General features: G+C 44.2%; 1 protein-coding gene across 1 annotated transcript in view; it reads right to left on the bottom strand.

The window, feature by feature from the left end:
• The window catches only part of ST8SIA1 (ST8 alpha-N-acetyl-neuraminide alpha-2,8-sialyltransferase 1), a gene marked incomplete at both ends in the record, with an annotated part of 152,844 nt that extends 134,033 nt beyond the window's left edge, over positions 1-18,811 (bottom strand). Inside the window, one exon of the mRNA XM_079714277.1 lies at positions 18,576-18,811. Within this exon, the coding sequence (XP_079570403.1) occupies positions 18,576-18,811 (236 nt within the window). The remainder of the gene's footprint in view (positions 1-18,575) is intronic.
• Positions 18,812-19,179: the final 368 nt, after the last annotated feature.

Genomic DNA, 19,179 nt, shown 5'->3' with positions numbered 1-19,179 from the left:
ACACTGCGTAAAGTGCTTAAAACAGGGCTTGGCATATGGCAGACACAAAATAAATAACTATACTACTAAAAATATCGTCATTATTGTTTGAAAAATGGAGCTGATTTTAAAATCCAGGGTTAGATGGATATATTGCACATGAGACCATCTAGCACAGTGCTTGCATGTAACTGGTGCTCAATAAATGCTAATTAAATATAAGCTTAATTTTCTGTATTGCATCTCTATTTTAAAAATGTAAAGAGCATTTTTCAGAGTGCTTAAAAGTTATAAATCTTGAAATCTGATATGCCAGGAGCAATCTTCTGGCTTCTCTACAGGTTCTTTCCTTTTGTAACAGGATTTTCAGTGGGATTTTATGCTGGAATTATGGTTGAAGTCCAAAGTTGGAGACAAAAATGCTAGGTACATCATATTCTGAGTTGAGGGAGGCACTGGATATGCGGTCAGTCCCCCAGGAGGGCTTGAGGGGGGCTCATTAGTAATCGAGACTCCCCCCACCACTACTATCCCCCAACCATGGTCATAAAAAGAGAAAACTGGCATGGGGGGGGAATAAATTAGGAGTTTGGGATTAACATATACACACTACTATATATAAAATAGATAACCAACAAGGACCTGTACTTGTTGTATACTGTGTACTGTATAGCACAGGGAACTCTATTCGATATTTTGTAATGACCTATAAGGGAAAAGAATCTGAAAAAAGAATATATACATATATATATATGTATGTATATATAACTGAATCACTTTGCTGTGCACCCGAAACTAACACAACATTGTAGATCAACTATACTTCAAGAAAAAAAAGAGAAAGAGAGAAAACTGGGAGCTGGAGAAGTCTGTTGAGGAGTGGGGATTCTCCCCTTCCCCAAAGAAGAGGGAGCACCCAACAGAATTAAGACTGGGGGTACCTGGCCAGAGGGGTACCCTTCCATAGGGTTGGCTTAAGGCAACACCCTTGTTGGTCCGTCCCCCAAGCTTCCTAAGTGGAAAGAAAAGGAAATGAGAATGAATCAGCAGTAGGAGAGTGACCCTAAATGATGAGGCAACAGTGGGAGACACTCATGGTAAACCCCCAAAATGGGGGTGTGGGGAGCATGGATGACTTTTTGGGATGTGAGACCTTGATCACCTGCTCAAGATGGAAGTGAACTGACTCAGCTGAGCATTTCGCTCTTCCTAGGGCACATAGGGATCCTTTAAGAAACAGTGCACAATGACAGTCTTAGAAGGGTACAAAAACTCTTCCAGGGGATAAGTATAACAAAATATGAGGGTTTTTTTCTTCTATCTGGGAATTGTGGTCATAGCCCCAAACTGAGATCAACATGTGCCAAGTACCCCATCTTTTTTTTTTTTTTTTTTTTTTTTTTGCAGTATGCGGGCCTCTCACTGCTGTGGCCTCTCCTGTTGCGGAGCACAGGCTCCGGATGCGCAGGCTCAGCGGCCATGGTTCACGGGCCCAGCCGCTCCGCGGCATGTGGGATCTTCCCAGACCGGGGCACGAACCCGTGTCCCCTGCATCGGCAGGCAGACTCTCAACCATTGTGCCACCAGGGAAGCCCTAAGTACCCCATCTTTTAAGTTCAGAAAGCTGCCAGAAGTTGGAGCCAGCCACTTCTCTACAAGTCTTCTAAGTGGTGGTACCCGACCCGAGGAACAGTCCCCACACCGTACAGCTGATCCATACTAAGAAGGCCTGGGAGGGATGAGCAGCCCCGGGAGTGCCCTGTTTTTGCCGTGATGCTATTGCTTCTCCATCCTGCGGAGAGAGGAGACAGTGCTCTCCCTCCCTGCCAACTAGGGAAGAAGAGGGATGGGCGAAGTTCCAAAAGAACCCACTTATAAAAGCGCTGAGGGTCTGCATTAAAGAGAAACAGTTATTGCATCCTCGGGTGCTTTGCTGTGCTGGCCCTGCACTGTCTGGGAAGAAGAAACAGACATGGAAAGAGGTGGTGAGGCTGAGGCGATGGGCAGTGAAATTCCCTTTGGTGAGGCGAGGACGGCGTCTTTCCTCCACCTGAGAAGGCTGCCCAGCAGGCAAAGGAACCAGGACAATTTGCTCTTAAAAAATGTGGGCAGGCTGTCAGGGTTCACCTGAGAAGCAGTAGTCACCAAGAGAAAGACTGTGAATAGTCTCCTTCCTCCCTGCCCAGTGGGGAAGGAGCAGCTTCCAGGCTGGGGAGGATCACGGCTCTGCATCACAGGGCACCCTTCACACTTCCAGCCCAGGTGCTGGAGATTCACGCGGGGTCACACACGAGAGTTTTCACTGTGCTTTAAAATCAACAGAAGTGGGGCTTCCCTGGTGGTGCAGTGGTTGAAAGTCTGCCTGTCGATGCAGGAGACACGGGTTCGTGCCCCGCTCCAGGAAGATCCCACATGGCCGCGGAGCGGCTGGGCCCGTGAGCCATGGCCACTGAGCCTGCGCGTCCGGAGCCTGTGCTCTGCAACGGGAGAGGCCACAACAGTGAGAGGCCCGTGTACCAAAAAAAAAAAAAAAAAAATCAACACAACTGAGCTAAGTACCAAGATAAGACTATCCCAATAATCAAGGTGGATGTAAATCGATAAAATCTGGCCAATCTTGGTCACAGACCCATTAGTGTCAATAAAGGGGAGTAAGGGGTGAGGGTCAGGAGGTAGATCTGACAAGGCATAGTTGGAGCAGTTACCAGGAAAAAATAAAATGACTGTATTTTTACCCCCAAATTGAGGCTCCCCAGTCCCCGGTGGACGCGTCCTATTTCCCGCCTCTCTGCTTCCTGTTGAGCTCCCTCTCACTATGGCAGCCTGGCTGGGGGAGTGCAGAGCAGTAGCTCACCAAGTGAGAGATCCCCCTCCAAACCGGGCTGGCTTCTCCGTCTCTTTTATTCCACTGGTGATTGAGTTTTGCTTTCCCCCAAGGACTCATGTATCTTTTAGCAATGCTTTAAAGGGCTTTTTCTCTCTGATATCTCACATATTGCACAGGTTACCCAGCGTCGAGAGATATTATACCACTGAGCTGCGTGGAGTCCCCGTGCAGGCCAAAACCTCAGTGGACCAGAGGAGGGACTTGAGCCCTCTCTGGACTCCACCAAATACAGACACACACAGCTCAGTTCTGAAAGTGAAGGTCAACCTGCGCTTGGTTTTCCTCCATAAAAAGGAGCTGAAAGGCTTTTTGGAGCACATATCTGTTCCTATAAATACTGTGTGCTTCTATGTTCTCTGCCAGAAGGCCCGTGTCCTCCTGGCTACCCGCTTTATTCCCAGGGCCTAGCAACAGTGTCTGGCACATAGAAGGCACTGAAGAGATATTTGCTGAATGAAGGAATGAGTGGAGGAGTGAATGAATGAATTGGAAGTGAATATTTATGGCATGGAGCCTTAATATTAGGCAACAAAAGAAACTACCCCTGAAAGGTATTCCAACAGCTGTGGACAGGTCTTTCAGATAATCCAGTGTCTTTATTCAGACAACAAATACTTCTTAGACACTTAGTAATAAGACAGTGATGAGGGATCTAAAACAGACAAAAACAAGACTGAATCTCTGACCCTAAAGCACCAAAGCAACAGTATGTATAAGCTGCTTCAAACAGGTACAAGGGGAGAAGGACATGGGAAGAAATGACATAGGTCAATGTCAACACAATCACCAACACTCAACCTCCAAAAACCCAACCCAACAAAATATCATCATGGGATTTTTGTGCCTTTTTACTGCACCTTCACCCCCCACTCAGTGGGTACGATCTGTTCCAGAGTCAAGCTCAAGAGTTTTTATTTCAGTAAACAGGAAAAAGACTCTTAACAGAGTCAGAAAACACAATTTTTAAATTTAAGACCGTTGTATTTTTCCTTGAAATCTCTACCTTATAGTGAAGAAAGTTCATTTTCCCTTTTAAATTACAGTTTTATTTAATTGCTTAAGTCCTGGGAAAATGATGCAAATGGTTCCATAAAGGCACTGCTTTTTTTAAAAACTGAAGTATAGTTGATTTACGATCTTGTGTTAGTTTCAGGTGTACAGCAAAGTGATTCAGATATATATATAAATATATAGATATATTCTTTTTCAGATTATTTTCCATTATAGGCTATTACAAGATATTGAATAGCTCCCTGTGCTCTACAGTAAGTTCTTGTTGGTTATCTATTTTACACACAGTAGCATGTATCTGTTAATCCCATACTCCTAATTTATCCCTCCTCCCACCTTCCCCCTTTGGTAACCATAAGTTTGTTTTGTATGTCTGTGAGTCCATTTGCTTGAAAATGTAAAAACTCTAATTGAAAAAGATACATGAACCCCAATGTTCACAGTAGCACTATTTACACTACGCAAGATGTGGAAGCAAACTAAGTGCCCATCGAGAGATGAACGGATAAAGAAGATGTGGCATATATATATAGGAATATTACTTAGCCATAAAAAGGACGAAATATTGCCATTTTCAGCAACATGGATGGACCCAGAGATTATCATACTAAGTGAAGTCACACAGAGAAAGACAAATATTATATTATATCACTTATCTAGGGAATCTGAAAAAAATAACACAAATGAACTTATTTACAAAATAAGGCACTGCCTTTTAAATGTAGATGACAGACCATGCTAATGGGGAGGAAAACCGTGACAGATAAAGGTACATGTTACATAGCACTAAGTAAATTCCTCATAGCGAGGTCTCTGCAATTGAGGGGAGACTGTCACTGTACATATCCAGTTTTATGGGAATCTTTCTTAGTTGTTTTGGCTTGTTGACCAATTTCATCATTTAATGCTAACAATCATTGTATGTCTGACTATTTACGCAATCGTTATCCGCACTGAAATGGAGGAAACTGCAAATCTGCCCTCAGCCAAAGTCAAAGATTTTCTATGAACAACCAAAGAAACCAGTTATAAAGAACTGGTGGTGGGGCGAAAAAAACCATCAAGAAACTACTTTTGGAAATTTATACTAAGAAAATAAATGGACAAATGCTTAAGATGTATACACAAGTATGTTCATAAAAGCATTATTTCTAAAGGTAAGAAACTGCAACATGAATATCCAATAACAGTGGATTACTTAAATAAATTATTAACTATCCTGAAAAAGGAAAATCTTATAGCCGTTAAAAAGCAATGATGTACAGCAAGATCATTTTTGACCCACCTCCTACAGAAATGGAAATAAAATAAAAAATAAACAAATGGGACCTAATGAAACTTAAAAGCTTTTGCACAGCAAAGGAAACCATAAACAAGGTGAAAAGACAACCCTCAGAATGGGAGAACATATTTGCAAATGAAGCAACTGACAAAGGATTAATCTCCAAAATATACAAATAGCTCATGCAGCTCAATATCAAAAAAACAAACAACCCAATCCAAAAATGGGCAGAAGACCTAAATAGACATTTCTCCAAAGAAGGTATACAGATTGCCAAAAAACACATGAAAGAATGCTCAACATCACTAATCATTAGAGAAATGCAAATCAAAACTACAACGAGGTATCACCTCACACCAGTCAGAATGGCCATCATCAAAAAACCTACAAACAATAAATGCTGGAGAGGGTGTGGAGAAAAGGGAACCCTCCTGCACTGTTGGTGGGAATGTAACTTGATGCAGCCACTATGGAGAACAGTATGGAGGTTCCTTAAAAAAATAAAAATAGAACTACCATACGACCCAGCAATCCCACTACTGGGCATATACCCTGAGAAAACCATAATTCAAAAAGAGTCATATACCACAATGTTCATTGCAGCTCTATTTACAATAGCCAGGACATGGAAGCAACCTAAGTGTCCATCAACAGATGAATGGATAAAGAAGATGTGGCACATATGTACAATGGAATATTACTCAGCCATAAAGAGAAACGAAATTGAGTTATTTATAGTGAGGTGGATGGACCTAGAGTCTGTCATACAGAGTGAAGTAAGTCAGAAAGAGAAAAACATATACTGTATGCTAACACATATATATGGAGTCTAAAAAAAATTGTTATGAAGAACCTAGGGGCAGGACAGGAATAAAGATGCAGATGCAGGGATTCCCTGGTGGCGCAGTGGTTGAGAGTCCACCTGCCAATGAAGGGGACACGGGTTTGTGCCCCGGTCTGGGAAGACCCCACATGCCACAGAGCAGCTAGGCCCATGAGCCATGGCCGCTGAGCCTGCACGTCCGGAGCCTGTGCTCCACAACGGGAGAGGCCACAACAGTGAAAGGCCCGTGTACCACAAAAAAAATGGACTTGAGGACACAGGGAGGGGAAGGGTAAGCTGGGACGAAGGAGAGAGTGACATGGACATATATACACTACCAAATGTAAAATAGATAGCTAGTGGGAAGCAGCTGCGTAGCACAGGGAGATCAGCTCAGTGCTTTGTGACCACCTAGCGGGGTGGGATAGGGAGGGTGGGAGGGAGGGAGATGCAAGAGGGAAGAGATATGGGGATATATGTATATGTATAGCTGATTCACTTTGTTTTAAAGCAGAAACTAACACACCATTGTAAAGCAATTATACTCCAATAAAGATGTTAAAAAAAAAGTGATGATGTAGATCTACATATATTGTTACTACAAAAGTATTCACGACGTACTGTCAAATTCATTATATACACACACGGAGGCATTGAATGGTCTGGAAGAATATATACCAAAATATTAGCAATGTTTCTCTCTGGGTGAATAAATGTCAGTCACTTTTACAAATGAAAACAGTATTGGTCTTATATTACATGCCAACTTTGAGAAAGAAGAACTCTTTAAAGAAGCTCTTTGATTTCTCATATTCAGTATTTGCCAAATATTGGGCTGGCCAAAAAGTGCCTTCGGTTTTTAAGTAAAAATAAAAGACACATTTTTCATTTTCACCAAGAACTTTATTGAACAACGTACTCACCCTTTTGTTCCACTACCTTCTGCCATTTTTTAGACAACTTCATAATTCCATCTTCCCAAAACTTTTTATCTTTTTGAGCAAAGAACTGTCCCAGGTGCCTTTTACAATCTTCCAGGGAATTGAAATTTGTTCCATTAAGGGAATTTTGTAAAGACTGAAATAAATGGAAATCCAAAGGTGCAATGTCTGGTGAATACAGTGGGTGAATCAGAACTTCCCAGCCAAGCTGTAACAGTTTTTGCCTGGTCATCAAAAAACATGCAGTCTTGCATTATCCTGATGGAAGATTATGCGTTTTCTGTTGCCTAATTCTGGACGCTTTTCATGGAGTGCTGCTTTCAGTTGGTCTAAATGGAAGCAGTACTTGTTGGAATGAATCATTTGGTTTTCCGGAAGGAGCTCATAATAGAGGACTCCATTCCAATCCTACCATATACACATCACCACCTTCTTTGGATGAAGACCGGCCTTAGGTGTGGTTGGTGGTGGTTCATATCGCTTGCCTCACGATCTCTTCCCTTTCAGATTATTGTACAGTATCCATTTTTCATTGCCCGTAACAATATGTTTTTAAAACGGAATGTTTTCATTGCATTTAAGTAGAGAATCACAGGCAGAAATACGGTCAAGAAGGTTTCTTTTGCTTAACTTATGTGGAACCCAAACATCAAAGCAATGAACATAACCAAGATGGTGCAAATGATTTTCAACGCTTGATCTGGATATTTTGAATATGCCAGCTATCTCCCATGTGGTATAACGTTGACTGTTCTCAATTAATGTCTCGATTTGATCACTATCAACTTCAACTGGTCTACCTGATCGTGGAGCATCGTCCAGTGAGAAATCTCCAGCACGAAACCCCGCAAACCACTTAAGACACGTTCAATCCGTCACAGCACCTTCTCCATACACTGCACAAATCATTTTTTGAGTTTTGGTTGGATTTTTACCTTTCTTGAAATAATAAAGCATAATATGCCGAAAATGTTGCTTTTTTTCTTCCATCTTCAATATTAAAATGGCTACACAAAAATTCACCAGTTTTTATGCCTTTTTTTAAATGCATGCTGATATGACAGTTGTCATATACAATCTAACAAAATTGTTTTGAATGAAGTTAAAGGCAACTAAGTGCTACTAGAGCCATCTTATGGAAAAAAACGAATGAACCTTTTGGCCAACATATCTTTTCAATATCCTTTTTAAGGATCCTTTTGAAGAAAGTAATTTGTTCCAATGTGGTAACATTTTTTTTAAAAAGAAACTCATGGTAAATAATTTTTTTCCAAAATGAAAATCATAAATCTATTTTATCACAAGCTTGTAAGTTAAAAATTAATTATATGAGAAAATGTTAAAGCTATAATGTTGAATGATTAAAAAGGATATAAAACTAAATATACAAAATACATAAAATTTAGTAATAATACACATGCAAAAAAATATACAAAAAGAAAGTTACAATGAGCACTTCTGAGGAACGGAATTATGAGTGATTTTTTTTCTCCTTTTTCCTACATTTAAAATTTTCCTATAGAGGCTTCCCTGGTGGCGCGGTGGTTGGGAGTCCACCTGCTGATGCGGGGGACGCGGGTTCGTGCCCCGGTCCGGGAGGATCCCACATGCTGCGGAGCGGCTGGGCCCGTGAACCATGGCCGCTGGGCTTGCGCGTCTGGAGCCCGTGCTCCGCAATGGGAGAGGCCGCGGCAGTGAGAGGCCCGTGTACCGCAAAAAAGGAAAAAAAAAAATTTCCTATAATAGGTATCTATTACTTCCAAAATCAGACAAAGAGATATATCCCCATATCTCTTCCCTCTTGCATCTCCCTTCCTCCCACCCTCCCTATACCACCCCTCTAGGTGGTCACAAAGCACTAAGCTGATCTCCCTGTGCTGTGCAGCTGCTTCCCACTAGTTATCTATTTTACATTTGGTAGTGTATATATGTCCATGCCACTCTCTCCTTGATCCCAGCTTACGCTTCCCCCTCCCTGCGTCCTCAAGTCCACTATAATTTTTTTAAATAAGCGTGAGGGACATAAAATCATGTACATATTTGTTTTATCAATAATTGAAACAAGCACATTGTTCAAAACAAGCCCTTTCTCATTACACTCACTTGGAAATAAATCTCTGGTTTGTAGTCTGTTCCTCAAGCCCTGAATGATGGAGACCATGTAACTCTGAATTCATTTCAGCTTCCTTCTGGCACCTAATTAAAGGAGTGGCACAGCTCTTATGGCTTTGGCAGCTTCCCTCTCATGCAGTGCCATTGCTAGAAGACGGTCCAACAGAAAGGGGGAAAATCGGTTGCTTCGAAACTCAGCATGATTATCTAAAACAAACTCTCACCCTTGGAACACAGTACTCAGTTTCTTACTGACTTAACTAATGACACTAGACTCGACAATAAATTCTATAAAATCATGAACCATGTCTAACTTTCATCACTGTATTCCAGCACCTAACTGGCACACAAGAGGCATTAACTAAATGTAGATAAATGAATGATTGAATGAATGAATGGGTGATTTATGACTGGGGTCTGCTCTCTCCCTTAAAGTTCTGCTGGCCATTTTACAGCAACCTTAGTACTAACACTGTGGAGGAAGAAGTGTGTCATAAGGTCACATTTCATTGTCATACATTCCATTACTAAAAGTGCAATAATAGGCATAGGATGTGTCCCAGGAAGCAGCTTTTCTCATCATTATGGCTTAATAATTAGCAATTATTCAGCCCCTAAGCCTCCCAAGGTAAGAAGTGCCACCCATAGCTAAGGCTCAGAGAAGCCAGGTAAATTTTTCAAGGTCACAAAGTTAATAAATGACAGAACCAGTATTAAAACCTGATTCTATGGGGCCCTGAAGTCCAGGCTCTTCCTATGTGGGAACAATCATCTTGTCATCTCATCAAGCCAGCTTGAGAATGACTATGGCTTGCACACTAATCATCTCCCTTAATTATCATCATAAACCTAGGAAGTGAGTTGGCATATTATACCACGTTTCAGATGACAAAACAAAGGAACAGAGAGGTTAAGCAGCTTGCCCAAGGTCACAGAGCTCCCAAAAGAGCCAAAATAGAATGAAAAGCTAGAAAGTATTTGACTAGAAATCTATCAACTTCATCATAAGGGACTGCATTAATGATATACAGTCAGCATCACTTCCGAAATGACTCACAACTATGATGAGAAAAACAAGCTTTGAGAAAAAAGCTTGTTTTACTGAGTTGCTGCCTAGGCATTTTACAGTATGATAGCCCTGCTCACACCCAGAGTCTGGACATTTTGATAAGGACTCGCGTTTAGGATGCCCCCCACTAAGTTCCCTCTTTGCTTTTCTCCAGGCACCTTTTAAAATAACAACTTAGAGTTAAGCCAACAAAAAGTTCCAGACCTCTGCCCCAACCACCTTATAAGTACTAGGTGCTTGTTACCTTGCTTTCTGTCTCCCACTCTTGAGCTCCTGGCCTGGGACGGAGGGCTGCCCCTCCTCAAGCTCACTGTCCCCCCTTGCTTCTGGGATCTGTAAGTAACAAACCCTAGACTCCACTTCCTTTGTATGAGTGTATTAAAACCGTGTCTTCAATCAATACGACCACGGGTTTCACCTCCCCAAAGTGGACGCTGGACGCTGAGGGAGGTACCTATCCCCACAGTGGGGAACTTGTGTCTCCTGATTCAGCATGTTTTTTGTTTGATATAACAGCTCTGGCTTCCTAACAGAAGACAAACTGGCCATACTCTACACTAACATATATAATTATTCAGTTGATCCAACTAGCTGCCTAAACACTCCTCTACAAAACGAAGACAAATAGACTCCCACATTGCAAAAAAAAAAAAAAATACCCCTACTTGCAAGGCAGAAGACAAAAGTGCAAATTAAAAAACAGATAAAATATATGTTCTCTCCTCCTATCCTTTTCCCTGGACAAATATACCTGTATAACTATCTGGAATGCCAGATTCAAATTGAGGCTTCTCAAACTCTAGCAAGTTTGGTACTGGAACATGGCAACACAGAAAGAGCCACCCCTCCCCATGTGTACACGTGAAATCCCCCCAATCCCATATCCAATTTCCTCTCACAGCCTCCCATTCTCGCAAAGAGCTGTTCCTTGGCCAACCCTTGGGCCTAGGAGTGCACACAGCAGTGGGACAAGCCACCCCCAGGATGAGGAAAAGGGGAAACACTACATAAAGGCAGGCAGGCTACGGAGTGGGCTTGAGTCATGTGGGCTGGGAATTCCAGGGTCTACAAAGGTCCCATTGAGCCTTGCCTGATTGAGAAGCAGTGAGACCAGAGGAGGGGCAAAGTGAGCTCCCCCCTAAAACACAGGACACAAAGCATGGGCTTCTCTTGCCAAGGTCTAAGGGGGGGCACTGATCAGCTCACACACAAGCTTTCAATAGAAACTTATCATAAATCTCCCCAAATGCATCCCCCCTCCCTACCCTTCCCTAGAACCAAGACCTGTCCATCTATCAAAGTAAATTCATTCACTCCTCTTCCAGTCATCAAAGCATTTACAGTTTGTCGTTTCCAAATGTAGCTGTTAATTGCATGATATTTTCTGGGTGTTTTAAATCCTGTCAATCGGACTGATTTTGTTTCTCTAAAGCAGTGATTCTCAACCAGCAGCCACTTTGCCCCCTGGGAGATATATCTGGGGACATATATGGTTGTTTCATTCCGTGGATGGTCAGTAGACAAAGGCCATGGGTGTTGCTGAATATTCTACAATGTACAGGACAGCCCTCCACAACAAAGAATTATCCAGCCCAGGATGTCAGTGGTGCTGAGGTGAGGAAACTCTATTCTAGAATAGGAACCCTTTGAGAGGATGCCATTTACTCCTTCGGTCCCCAAACAGCCAAGCAGAGTGCTGGACCTCGATAAATCCTTGCTGGCTGACTGGCTAACTGGTCCCACTCCATTCTAAAACGTTCAGTCACGCAGTAACTCAACAAAAATGAGTGTGCCAGGAACCACAGCTCAGCTCTGGGGATGCAAATATGAATGAGTCGGCATGAAAGGCAGACAAGTAAACTGGTACTTTTAACACAGCTTGAGAAATGCACCTGTCATTACCAGCTATTTCTATATTTACCTGTTTATTATGTCTCCCCTCGTTAGCCTATAAATTTCAAGAAAGTAAGGGTTTTGTTAAGTTCACTGTTATGGTTCCAGCCCCTTTTACGATAATAATGGTAGATACAGTAGTAGATATTTTGGATCAATGAAAAAATGAAATAATATGCACAAGGCTTTTTTTTTTTTTTCCCCCTCTGAAGGAGGAGATTCTAACACATCCTGGGGAGGAAGGAAGGAAAGCTGCCTTGAGGAAAGCTAATGCGGATTAAGCACTAATTACACTTGGCCCTCGGTGTCCGTGAGGGAATGGTTGCAGGACTCCACCCCATCTCCCCGCCCTCCCACCCCGCGCAGATACCAAAATTCCCGGATGCTCAAGTCCTTTATATAAAACGGCTAGTATAGGATGCCCTCCATATCCGTGGATTCTACCTCTGAGGAGTCAACCAACTGCGGATCTCGAATTTCCATCCTAGGCTAGTTGAATCCGCGGATGCGGAAACCACGGATTCGGAGGGCCGACTCTATGTGCCAGAAACAGTTCTCAGCACTTTCAACGTATAACCTATTCTAATGCTCACAACACTCCTATAAGAAACCACAATTTGGGCTTCCCTGGTGGCGCAGTGGTTGAGAGTCCGCCTGCCGATGCAGGGGACGCGGGTTCGTGCCCCGGTCTGGGAGGATCCCACATGCCGCGGAGTGGCTGGGCCCGTGAGCCATGGCTGCTGAGCCTGCGCATCCGGAGCCTGTGCTCCGCAACAGGAGAGGCCACAACAGTGAGAGGCCCACGTACAAAAAAAAAAAAAAAAAAGAAACCACAATTTGGTCTTCCCTGGTGGCGCAGTGGTTAAGAATCCGCCTGCCAATGCAGGGAACACGGGTTCGAGCCCTGGTCCAGGAAGATCCCACATGCCGCAGAGCAACTAAGCCCATGTGCCACAACTACCGAGCCTGCGCTCTAGAGCCCGTGAGCCACAACTATTGAAGCCCGCACGTCTAGAGCCTGTGCTCTGCAACAAGAGAAGACACCACAATGAGAAGCCCGCACACTGCAATGAAGAGCAGCCCCCGCTCACCGCAACTAGAGAAAGCCCATGCGCAGCAACGAAGACCCAACGCAGCCAAAAATAAAAATAAAAATAAACAAAGAGGGCTTCCCTGGTGGCGCAGTGGTTGAGAGTCCGCCTGCCGATGCAGGGGACACAGGTTCGAGCCCTGGTCCGGGAAGATCCCACATGCCATGGAGCGGCTGGGCCGGTGAGCCATGGCCACTGAGCCTGCACGTCCGGAGCCTGTGCTCCGCAACGGGAGAGGCCACAACAGTGAGAGGTCTGCGTACCGAACAAAAAATAAAGAAAGAAAATAAAGAAAGAAAGAAAGAAAGAAAGAAAATAAATTAAAAAAAAAAAAAAGAAGCCATGTTTTACATACGAGGAAATGAAGTCTGATTTGCTCCAGAACACAACAAAGAGTGGCAGCAGGGTTTGAGGACCGCTAACTTTGGAACCTTTACTCTTAACCACTGCAACTGCACTGTGGAGAGATGAGTAAGAACTGACCCCGTGAAGGGTGGGCCCTGCGGCCTTGAAGGAAAAGCATTCCAGGCAGAGGGAATGGCGCAAGCAAAGCCAACACAGCCTGGCTTATTTCAGGGACTATAACTTTTACCAATATGACTAAAGCATAAGGAGGAACATGGATGAAAGGTGATGGTGGAAAAGTAATCATGGCCAGATCATAAGAGACATCAGCAATGCCTCGTTTCCCCGAGATTATCAGGGAATGAGCCTAAGGCTTAGAGTCTAATAGCTGTGGGTGGAAACTCAACCCAATCACTTTGTTAGTGGTTCTCTCTGAACCTCCATTTCCTCAACTGTAAGACAAAGAACATACAAATACCTACTTTATAAAATAGCTATGGGAACAAACATAACTAATACAAGCACTAAGAACTGGACCTGGTACATGTCATGAGTCCAAGCAACGTGAATGACTTACTTTTGTTATTGCATCATTGCTGATGGAGTTTTTTCACATGTGTAAATCTGCAGCATAATGGCAGCTTATTTTCGTAAGCACCACATTAAACCAGCTTTTTCCTAAACTACTTTTACAGTGAATTCCACAAATTCGCCACTTAACGAACATAACACTTACATCCCATATACACAGATGGCTGCACCCCCCTCCCACCCCGTCACACACACACACACACCCAGTGCCCTTCTGCAGCCACCGGGGCAGCTGTGGAAACACCCGAAGCTTCTGGTAACCATAGATTTAAAATAGGACAGAAAGGAAGCTACGTAAAGCTAGAACTGCTTACAGGAGTGTTTTTCGTTCAGAATTTAGAAAGGGAAAGAGGAACAGGACTACTTAGACTGATGGCCCCCAGCCAGTGAACAGACAGGATGCTCACAGCACTCTGGTGTTATCCCCCTTCCCCAGATCCACCAGGAACAGTGATGTGCCACCTCTGCTGATGTCGGCACATGGCCAGTGCCCTTGGATACTTGATGTCTGTTCATTTCCCATGAGCTGCACCTTAAGCCCATTTCAGAGCTTGTGACCTGGCTCCCACCTGCCTCCCAGTCTGCTTACTGCTGTGCTCGCTGTGGGCGACTTAAGAACTTTCCACACAGGAAGCACACCAGACACTTGCCCACCTCCCCGTCTTGGCTGTTGCTGTCCTGTCTGCCTGGAACATCCTCTGCACTCCCCTCTCACTACTCCCCCATCTTACAGTCCTTCAAGGCTGAGTACAAATACCACCTCTTCTCCAACTTCCCTCCTTCCCCAGAATCAAGTGCCACGTTCTATGAATCTCCCCAGCCCTTTGTTCGTGGTTCAATTGTTTAAGGGCCACGTATTAAACAGAGGTACGAAGCAAGCATCCTTTTAAATGCTATCTGTATGCTACCATAGGATTTTCACTATAAACCTGTAAAAAATGATTACAAACCCCATTTTACAAATGGGGAAGGTGAAGCTCTGAGAGTCAAATTTGCCAACGGTCATACAACTAGAAAGGGAACTCCAACCATGTACTGACAGTTCCCCAATTCCTCAGTTTTTCACTCTGTTATGCTGCCTCTCTTTAATGGCCTTATTGCCAGGTGGTTAGTTGATTACATACATATACACCTGTCACAGGGACCAGGGCATAGTCATCTTTGTAAACGCAGATAACAAGGGACCCATACAACGTTCTTAGAAGAATTAAATCAGACAGTACATTTAAAACACTTAGCATAGTGCCATGCATATAACAAGAGCCTAATAATTTGTTGGTTTTGTTGTTGCTACCATGTCAGGTGCCTTGCACATAAACTGTGAACAGGAGTTTATTTCTGAGAAACAACCAAAATGGGGAAGGACCTGACGGAAGAGACAAATGCCACTTTGGTTTGGCGTTTCCTTGCACGACTTGATTACTCAGTCAGAAGCAGCAAGAGTTCTGTAATAACTTTAAGTTTCTATGATAGGGTGAATTGACTTCTTTACCCTTCTTAGACTATGTGGGTGATGGGGAAACTTCCTATTTAGCAAAACTCTTGCAGCTTTGTCACTTTCTTGCTGCCCAACCCCCCCACCCCCACCCCGCCACCCAAGCAATCTGTCAAAATTCCCCTCTGAGAAGTCAGCACTTAAGTTCTAACCTTGGAGAAGAAGAAAATCACAAAGGTAAATGAAAGCACTGAGGGCAAAACGGAATCTGAAATTCTGATGCTTATAAACCTAGTGAAACACTTTCTTTTGTCCTCACAGGATTTTACAAGACTTTAAACCATCACATTTCCTTACTCATAGGTTTTTGTCAGTCGCGCCCTAGGAGGAGGCAAGCTGTCTCAGAGGAAGCAATCCATGCATCCTGTTTACTGCTCTCCCCCAGGGCCTAACTCATACCTGGTGCATTGTAGTCACTCATTAAATATGGGTTGACTGACTGGCTGCAGTTGTTTGTATGTATGTCTATATGAATATACATATATTTATACATATACATACATCATTCCGTGGTTTATGGATAAATGTGTATACATCCCCACAAGTAAGTGCATGTTGTACATTTATGTATGTGTGTTTGTATTTGTGCAGAAGATAATTCAACTGGCAAACACAAATACCTGTTTGCCAAAGTTGTGTCTCCTTAACACAATAAAGGCCTCTGGCTGACCTAATAGTTAACAATCATACTCTGTTACCCATATACTAACAATCCAGATGTTAAAAAACAATCAAACATGCAGAGTAAAAAAAAAATTTTGACTTAACAAACCATGATACTTTGACTATCTTTTAAAATCCTCGTCCCTGTTCATTGCTTCAGTGGGGAGGCGTGCGGACGGGCGAATTTGAACCACTAATGATTCGCTGCAAATCTGGCAAGTGAAACATTCCAAATTCCTATGGCCTGGCCAAATGTCCTTATTAAAGTTGTAACGTATATAACTTATCATTTACACTGTCTAACAATTAGAATGACACCACTGACTAGTTATATGTGCCAGACACTTGGCATCAGTTTTTTTATTTAAACTTTACACCAACCCTGCAAGGTAGATGCTATTATCTCTATCTATACATAAGGAAACTCAGACTCAAAGAGATAGAGTAACTTGCCAAAGATCCTCTGCTGTTTCCCTAGTCATGGCACGGTCAGTCTAATCATTCAGGATTCTCCTCCAAAGCCCAAACTCCTTTCCATGAGCAATGGTGCCACTTACACAGTCTTACAGACACTAAGTTTGAGGGGTATGTGTTTAGGCAGTTTTGGGATTTTCATAAGTATTTCTCTGCACAGAGAGACTAGACCAAATGCCAGCCAAGCACACTGAAGATTACCCCCAGGCTACAGACAGCAAGAGGCAAGTGTGCCTGAGAAACAACCAGCCTGGGCTTCTCAGAATGTGAAGCATTTTCCACTCAATTATGTCCTCCAAAAGAAATCTATTCTCTAAAAGAGCTTCATTATTGCTCCTCCTATTTTAAAAAAAATGTACTCTTTCATTGCAAACCAATGGGAAGCTCTTAACTCATTTCCTTACATTACTTGAAATGAAAGTGCCTTCTGTCTCTAGAGAAAAGAATGGCTGCACGCTATGCCTTTTGAGTAGAACAATCAATACCATGAAGGCAAGAGAAAATTAGCTCTTATATACTTTTAAGTGGAGTGGGGTTATTTTAAACTTAATGATAGCAGAATTCTAAACAGAGAGACAGAAGGAACATCTTCCCTCGCAGTTTAAAGGCGGATTCAGCTGCCTTTCCCTGCAAGGTTTGGCTATTATCTCTTTGACCTTTCCAGCAGCAGGCCTGAGAAAGGGAAGGAAACCATATGTTTTAAAAGTTTGTTTTCTTAATTTACAGATATTTCTGAACATTTGTAACTAACAGTAGTGAAGTTGGCTCTCACCTGGCCATATACGGCTTGGAAAGATCCTATGCAGAGCAGAGGAAAGCACTCCGTACCCCCTCAACTCCCAGACCACAACCATCACAGGAAGAGCCAACTGCAGCATCTTCAGCTGAATGGACTGAAGGTGAAAGGGGCTCCTGACAGTGGGAGAAGCATCAGGGTGCCCCTTCGGCACGATCAGGAAGGCAGACAAGAAGCGCAAGCAGCTTTGCCTCACCTCCAATCTTACCGCACAACCCCTGCTGCCAAGAACTCATCTTTAGGCCCTTAAACTGAAATTCCCAGAAAAGAAGGGAAACTACAACCTCTGAGTGATGCTCAGAGGTTGATTTCCAACCTGGTTTTGGTTTTTTTGTTTGTTTTCTGATTTCAAGTCCCCACCTAAAGTACATCTCCCAGCCTCCAGAAGGCATCCACAGTAAGCCAAGCAAAAGAGCTGGGAGCTTTAGAGCTTTAGGTGACCAAAATCCCAGCTCCGACCCTGCAAAGGTACATGACCTTGGGGAAGTAACTTCTCCTCTGAAGATTCAGTTTGTGGTTGGTAAGATGGGGATATTAATATCTGTTATTAGAAAGTCGGTGAAACTCCAGTAAAAACCACTCAGTCTCCGGCTCTTTAGTAGGGCATCAGTAAGTGCCTTGTGTTTGTTATGGGCATACTGCACAAAGCAGCGGGAGCCAGGCTGGATGTCCATGTTTTCACTGCCCATGACTCCCTCATTAGTGACTTATGTTACCAACCATGCACCAAACCCCAGGAAGACGCCTGGTACCTGCTTCTAGTTCTCTACAGCTTCGAATGTCTGCAGAGCCCGAGATAAATTCTCATTAAGTTCAAGGGACAAAGTTAGCCTAGATTCTTCTTCCCACCGGTTATCGGCAAATCGTTGACTACAACTCAGGCTTGGGAAGAAATGCGTACAGACTTTCCACAGCCAAAGCAGGTGTCTGCACATCTCCCGGGGTAAGGGCTGGGGAAGGGCCCCTGACTAATGTCTCCACGTTGGAAACGACAAAGAAAGGGACTAGGACAAGAAGGACGGGATGAAAGGGCCTCTGCAAGGCGGTCCTCGCCGGTGACCCTGTCCTCGGCGTCCCGGGAAGAAAGGACACGAGCTGGGTGGAGCCGCGAGAGCAGGAGTACCTGAAGACTCTGGCCGCCGTCTGGTTCCTCCTCCACGCCGTGCCCTGTTGCAGCACCCCCTGCACAATCTCCTTCTCGTTGGGCAGTCGGTAGACGGGGAAGATGTACAGCCAACAGAGGACCACGACGCAGAGGGCACTGGCTCCCACGGGCAGCCGGGTCCGCGGGAACTTCCACGCCAGGACGGCCATGGCCCCTCTGGACGTCTGTCGCCGGGCCCGCCCGCAGGGGCTCATCGCAGCCCCCGGGTCCCAGGGTGGCGGTCGAGGGCCGAAGCCTCAGCACTAGGCTAGGCGCAGGGGCAGCGGAGGATCCCCCCACCGCCGGCCCCCCATGCACACACACCTTTCGATTTCGTGCTCGCACTCGCACGCACGCTCCTTCGGCGCCCACAGCTTCAAAGGTCGGCGCAAGGATTTTTTCCAATGCAACTTTTCCGAGGATTTTTTTCTAGGGTAAGTGCCCCGGGAGCAAGTCACGAGCTACGGCCATGGTCGCTCCCCCTGAAGAAGGCGGGCGCCGGGGTCTCCGAGAGCGCGGGGAGCGGCGGCGGCGAGTCGCTCCCGCCGGTTCTGCAGCGTTACCGTCGCCCTCGGCGTGGGGC

Source organism: Hyperoodon ampullatus (genome assembly GCF_949752795.1).
Source record: "Hyperoodon ampullatus genome assembly, chromosome: 11".
Lineage (NCBI taxonomy): Eukaryota > Metazoa > Chordata > Mammalia > Artiodactyla > Ziphiidae > Hyperoodon > Hyperoodon ampullatus.
This window is presented reverse-complemented; position numbering and strand designations above follow the sequence as displayed.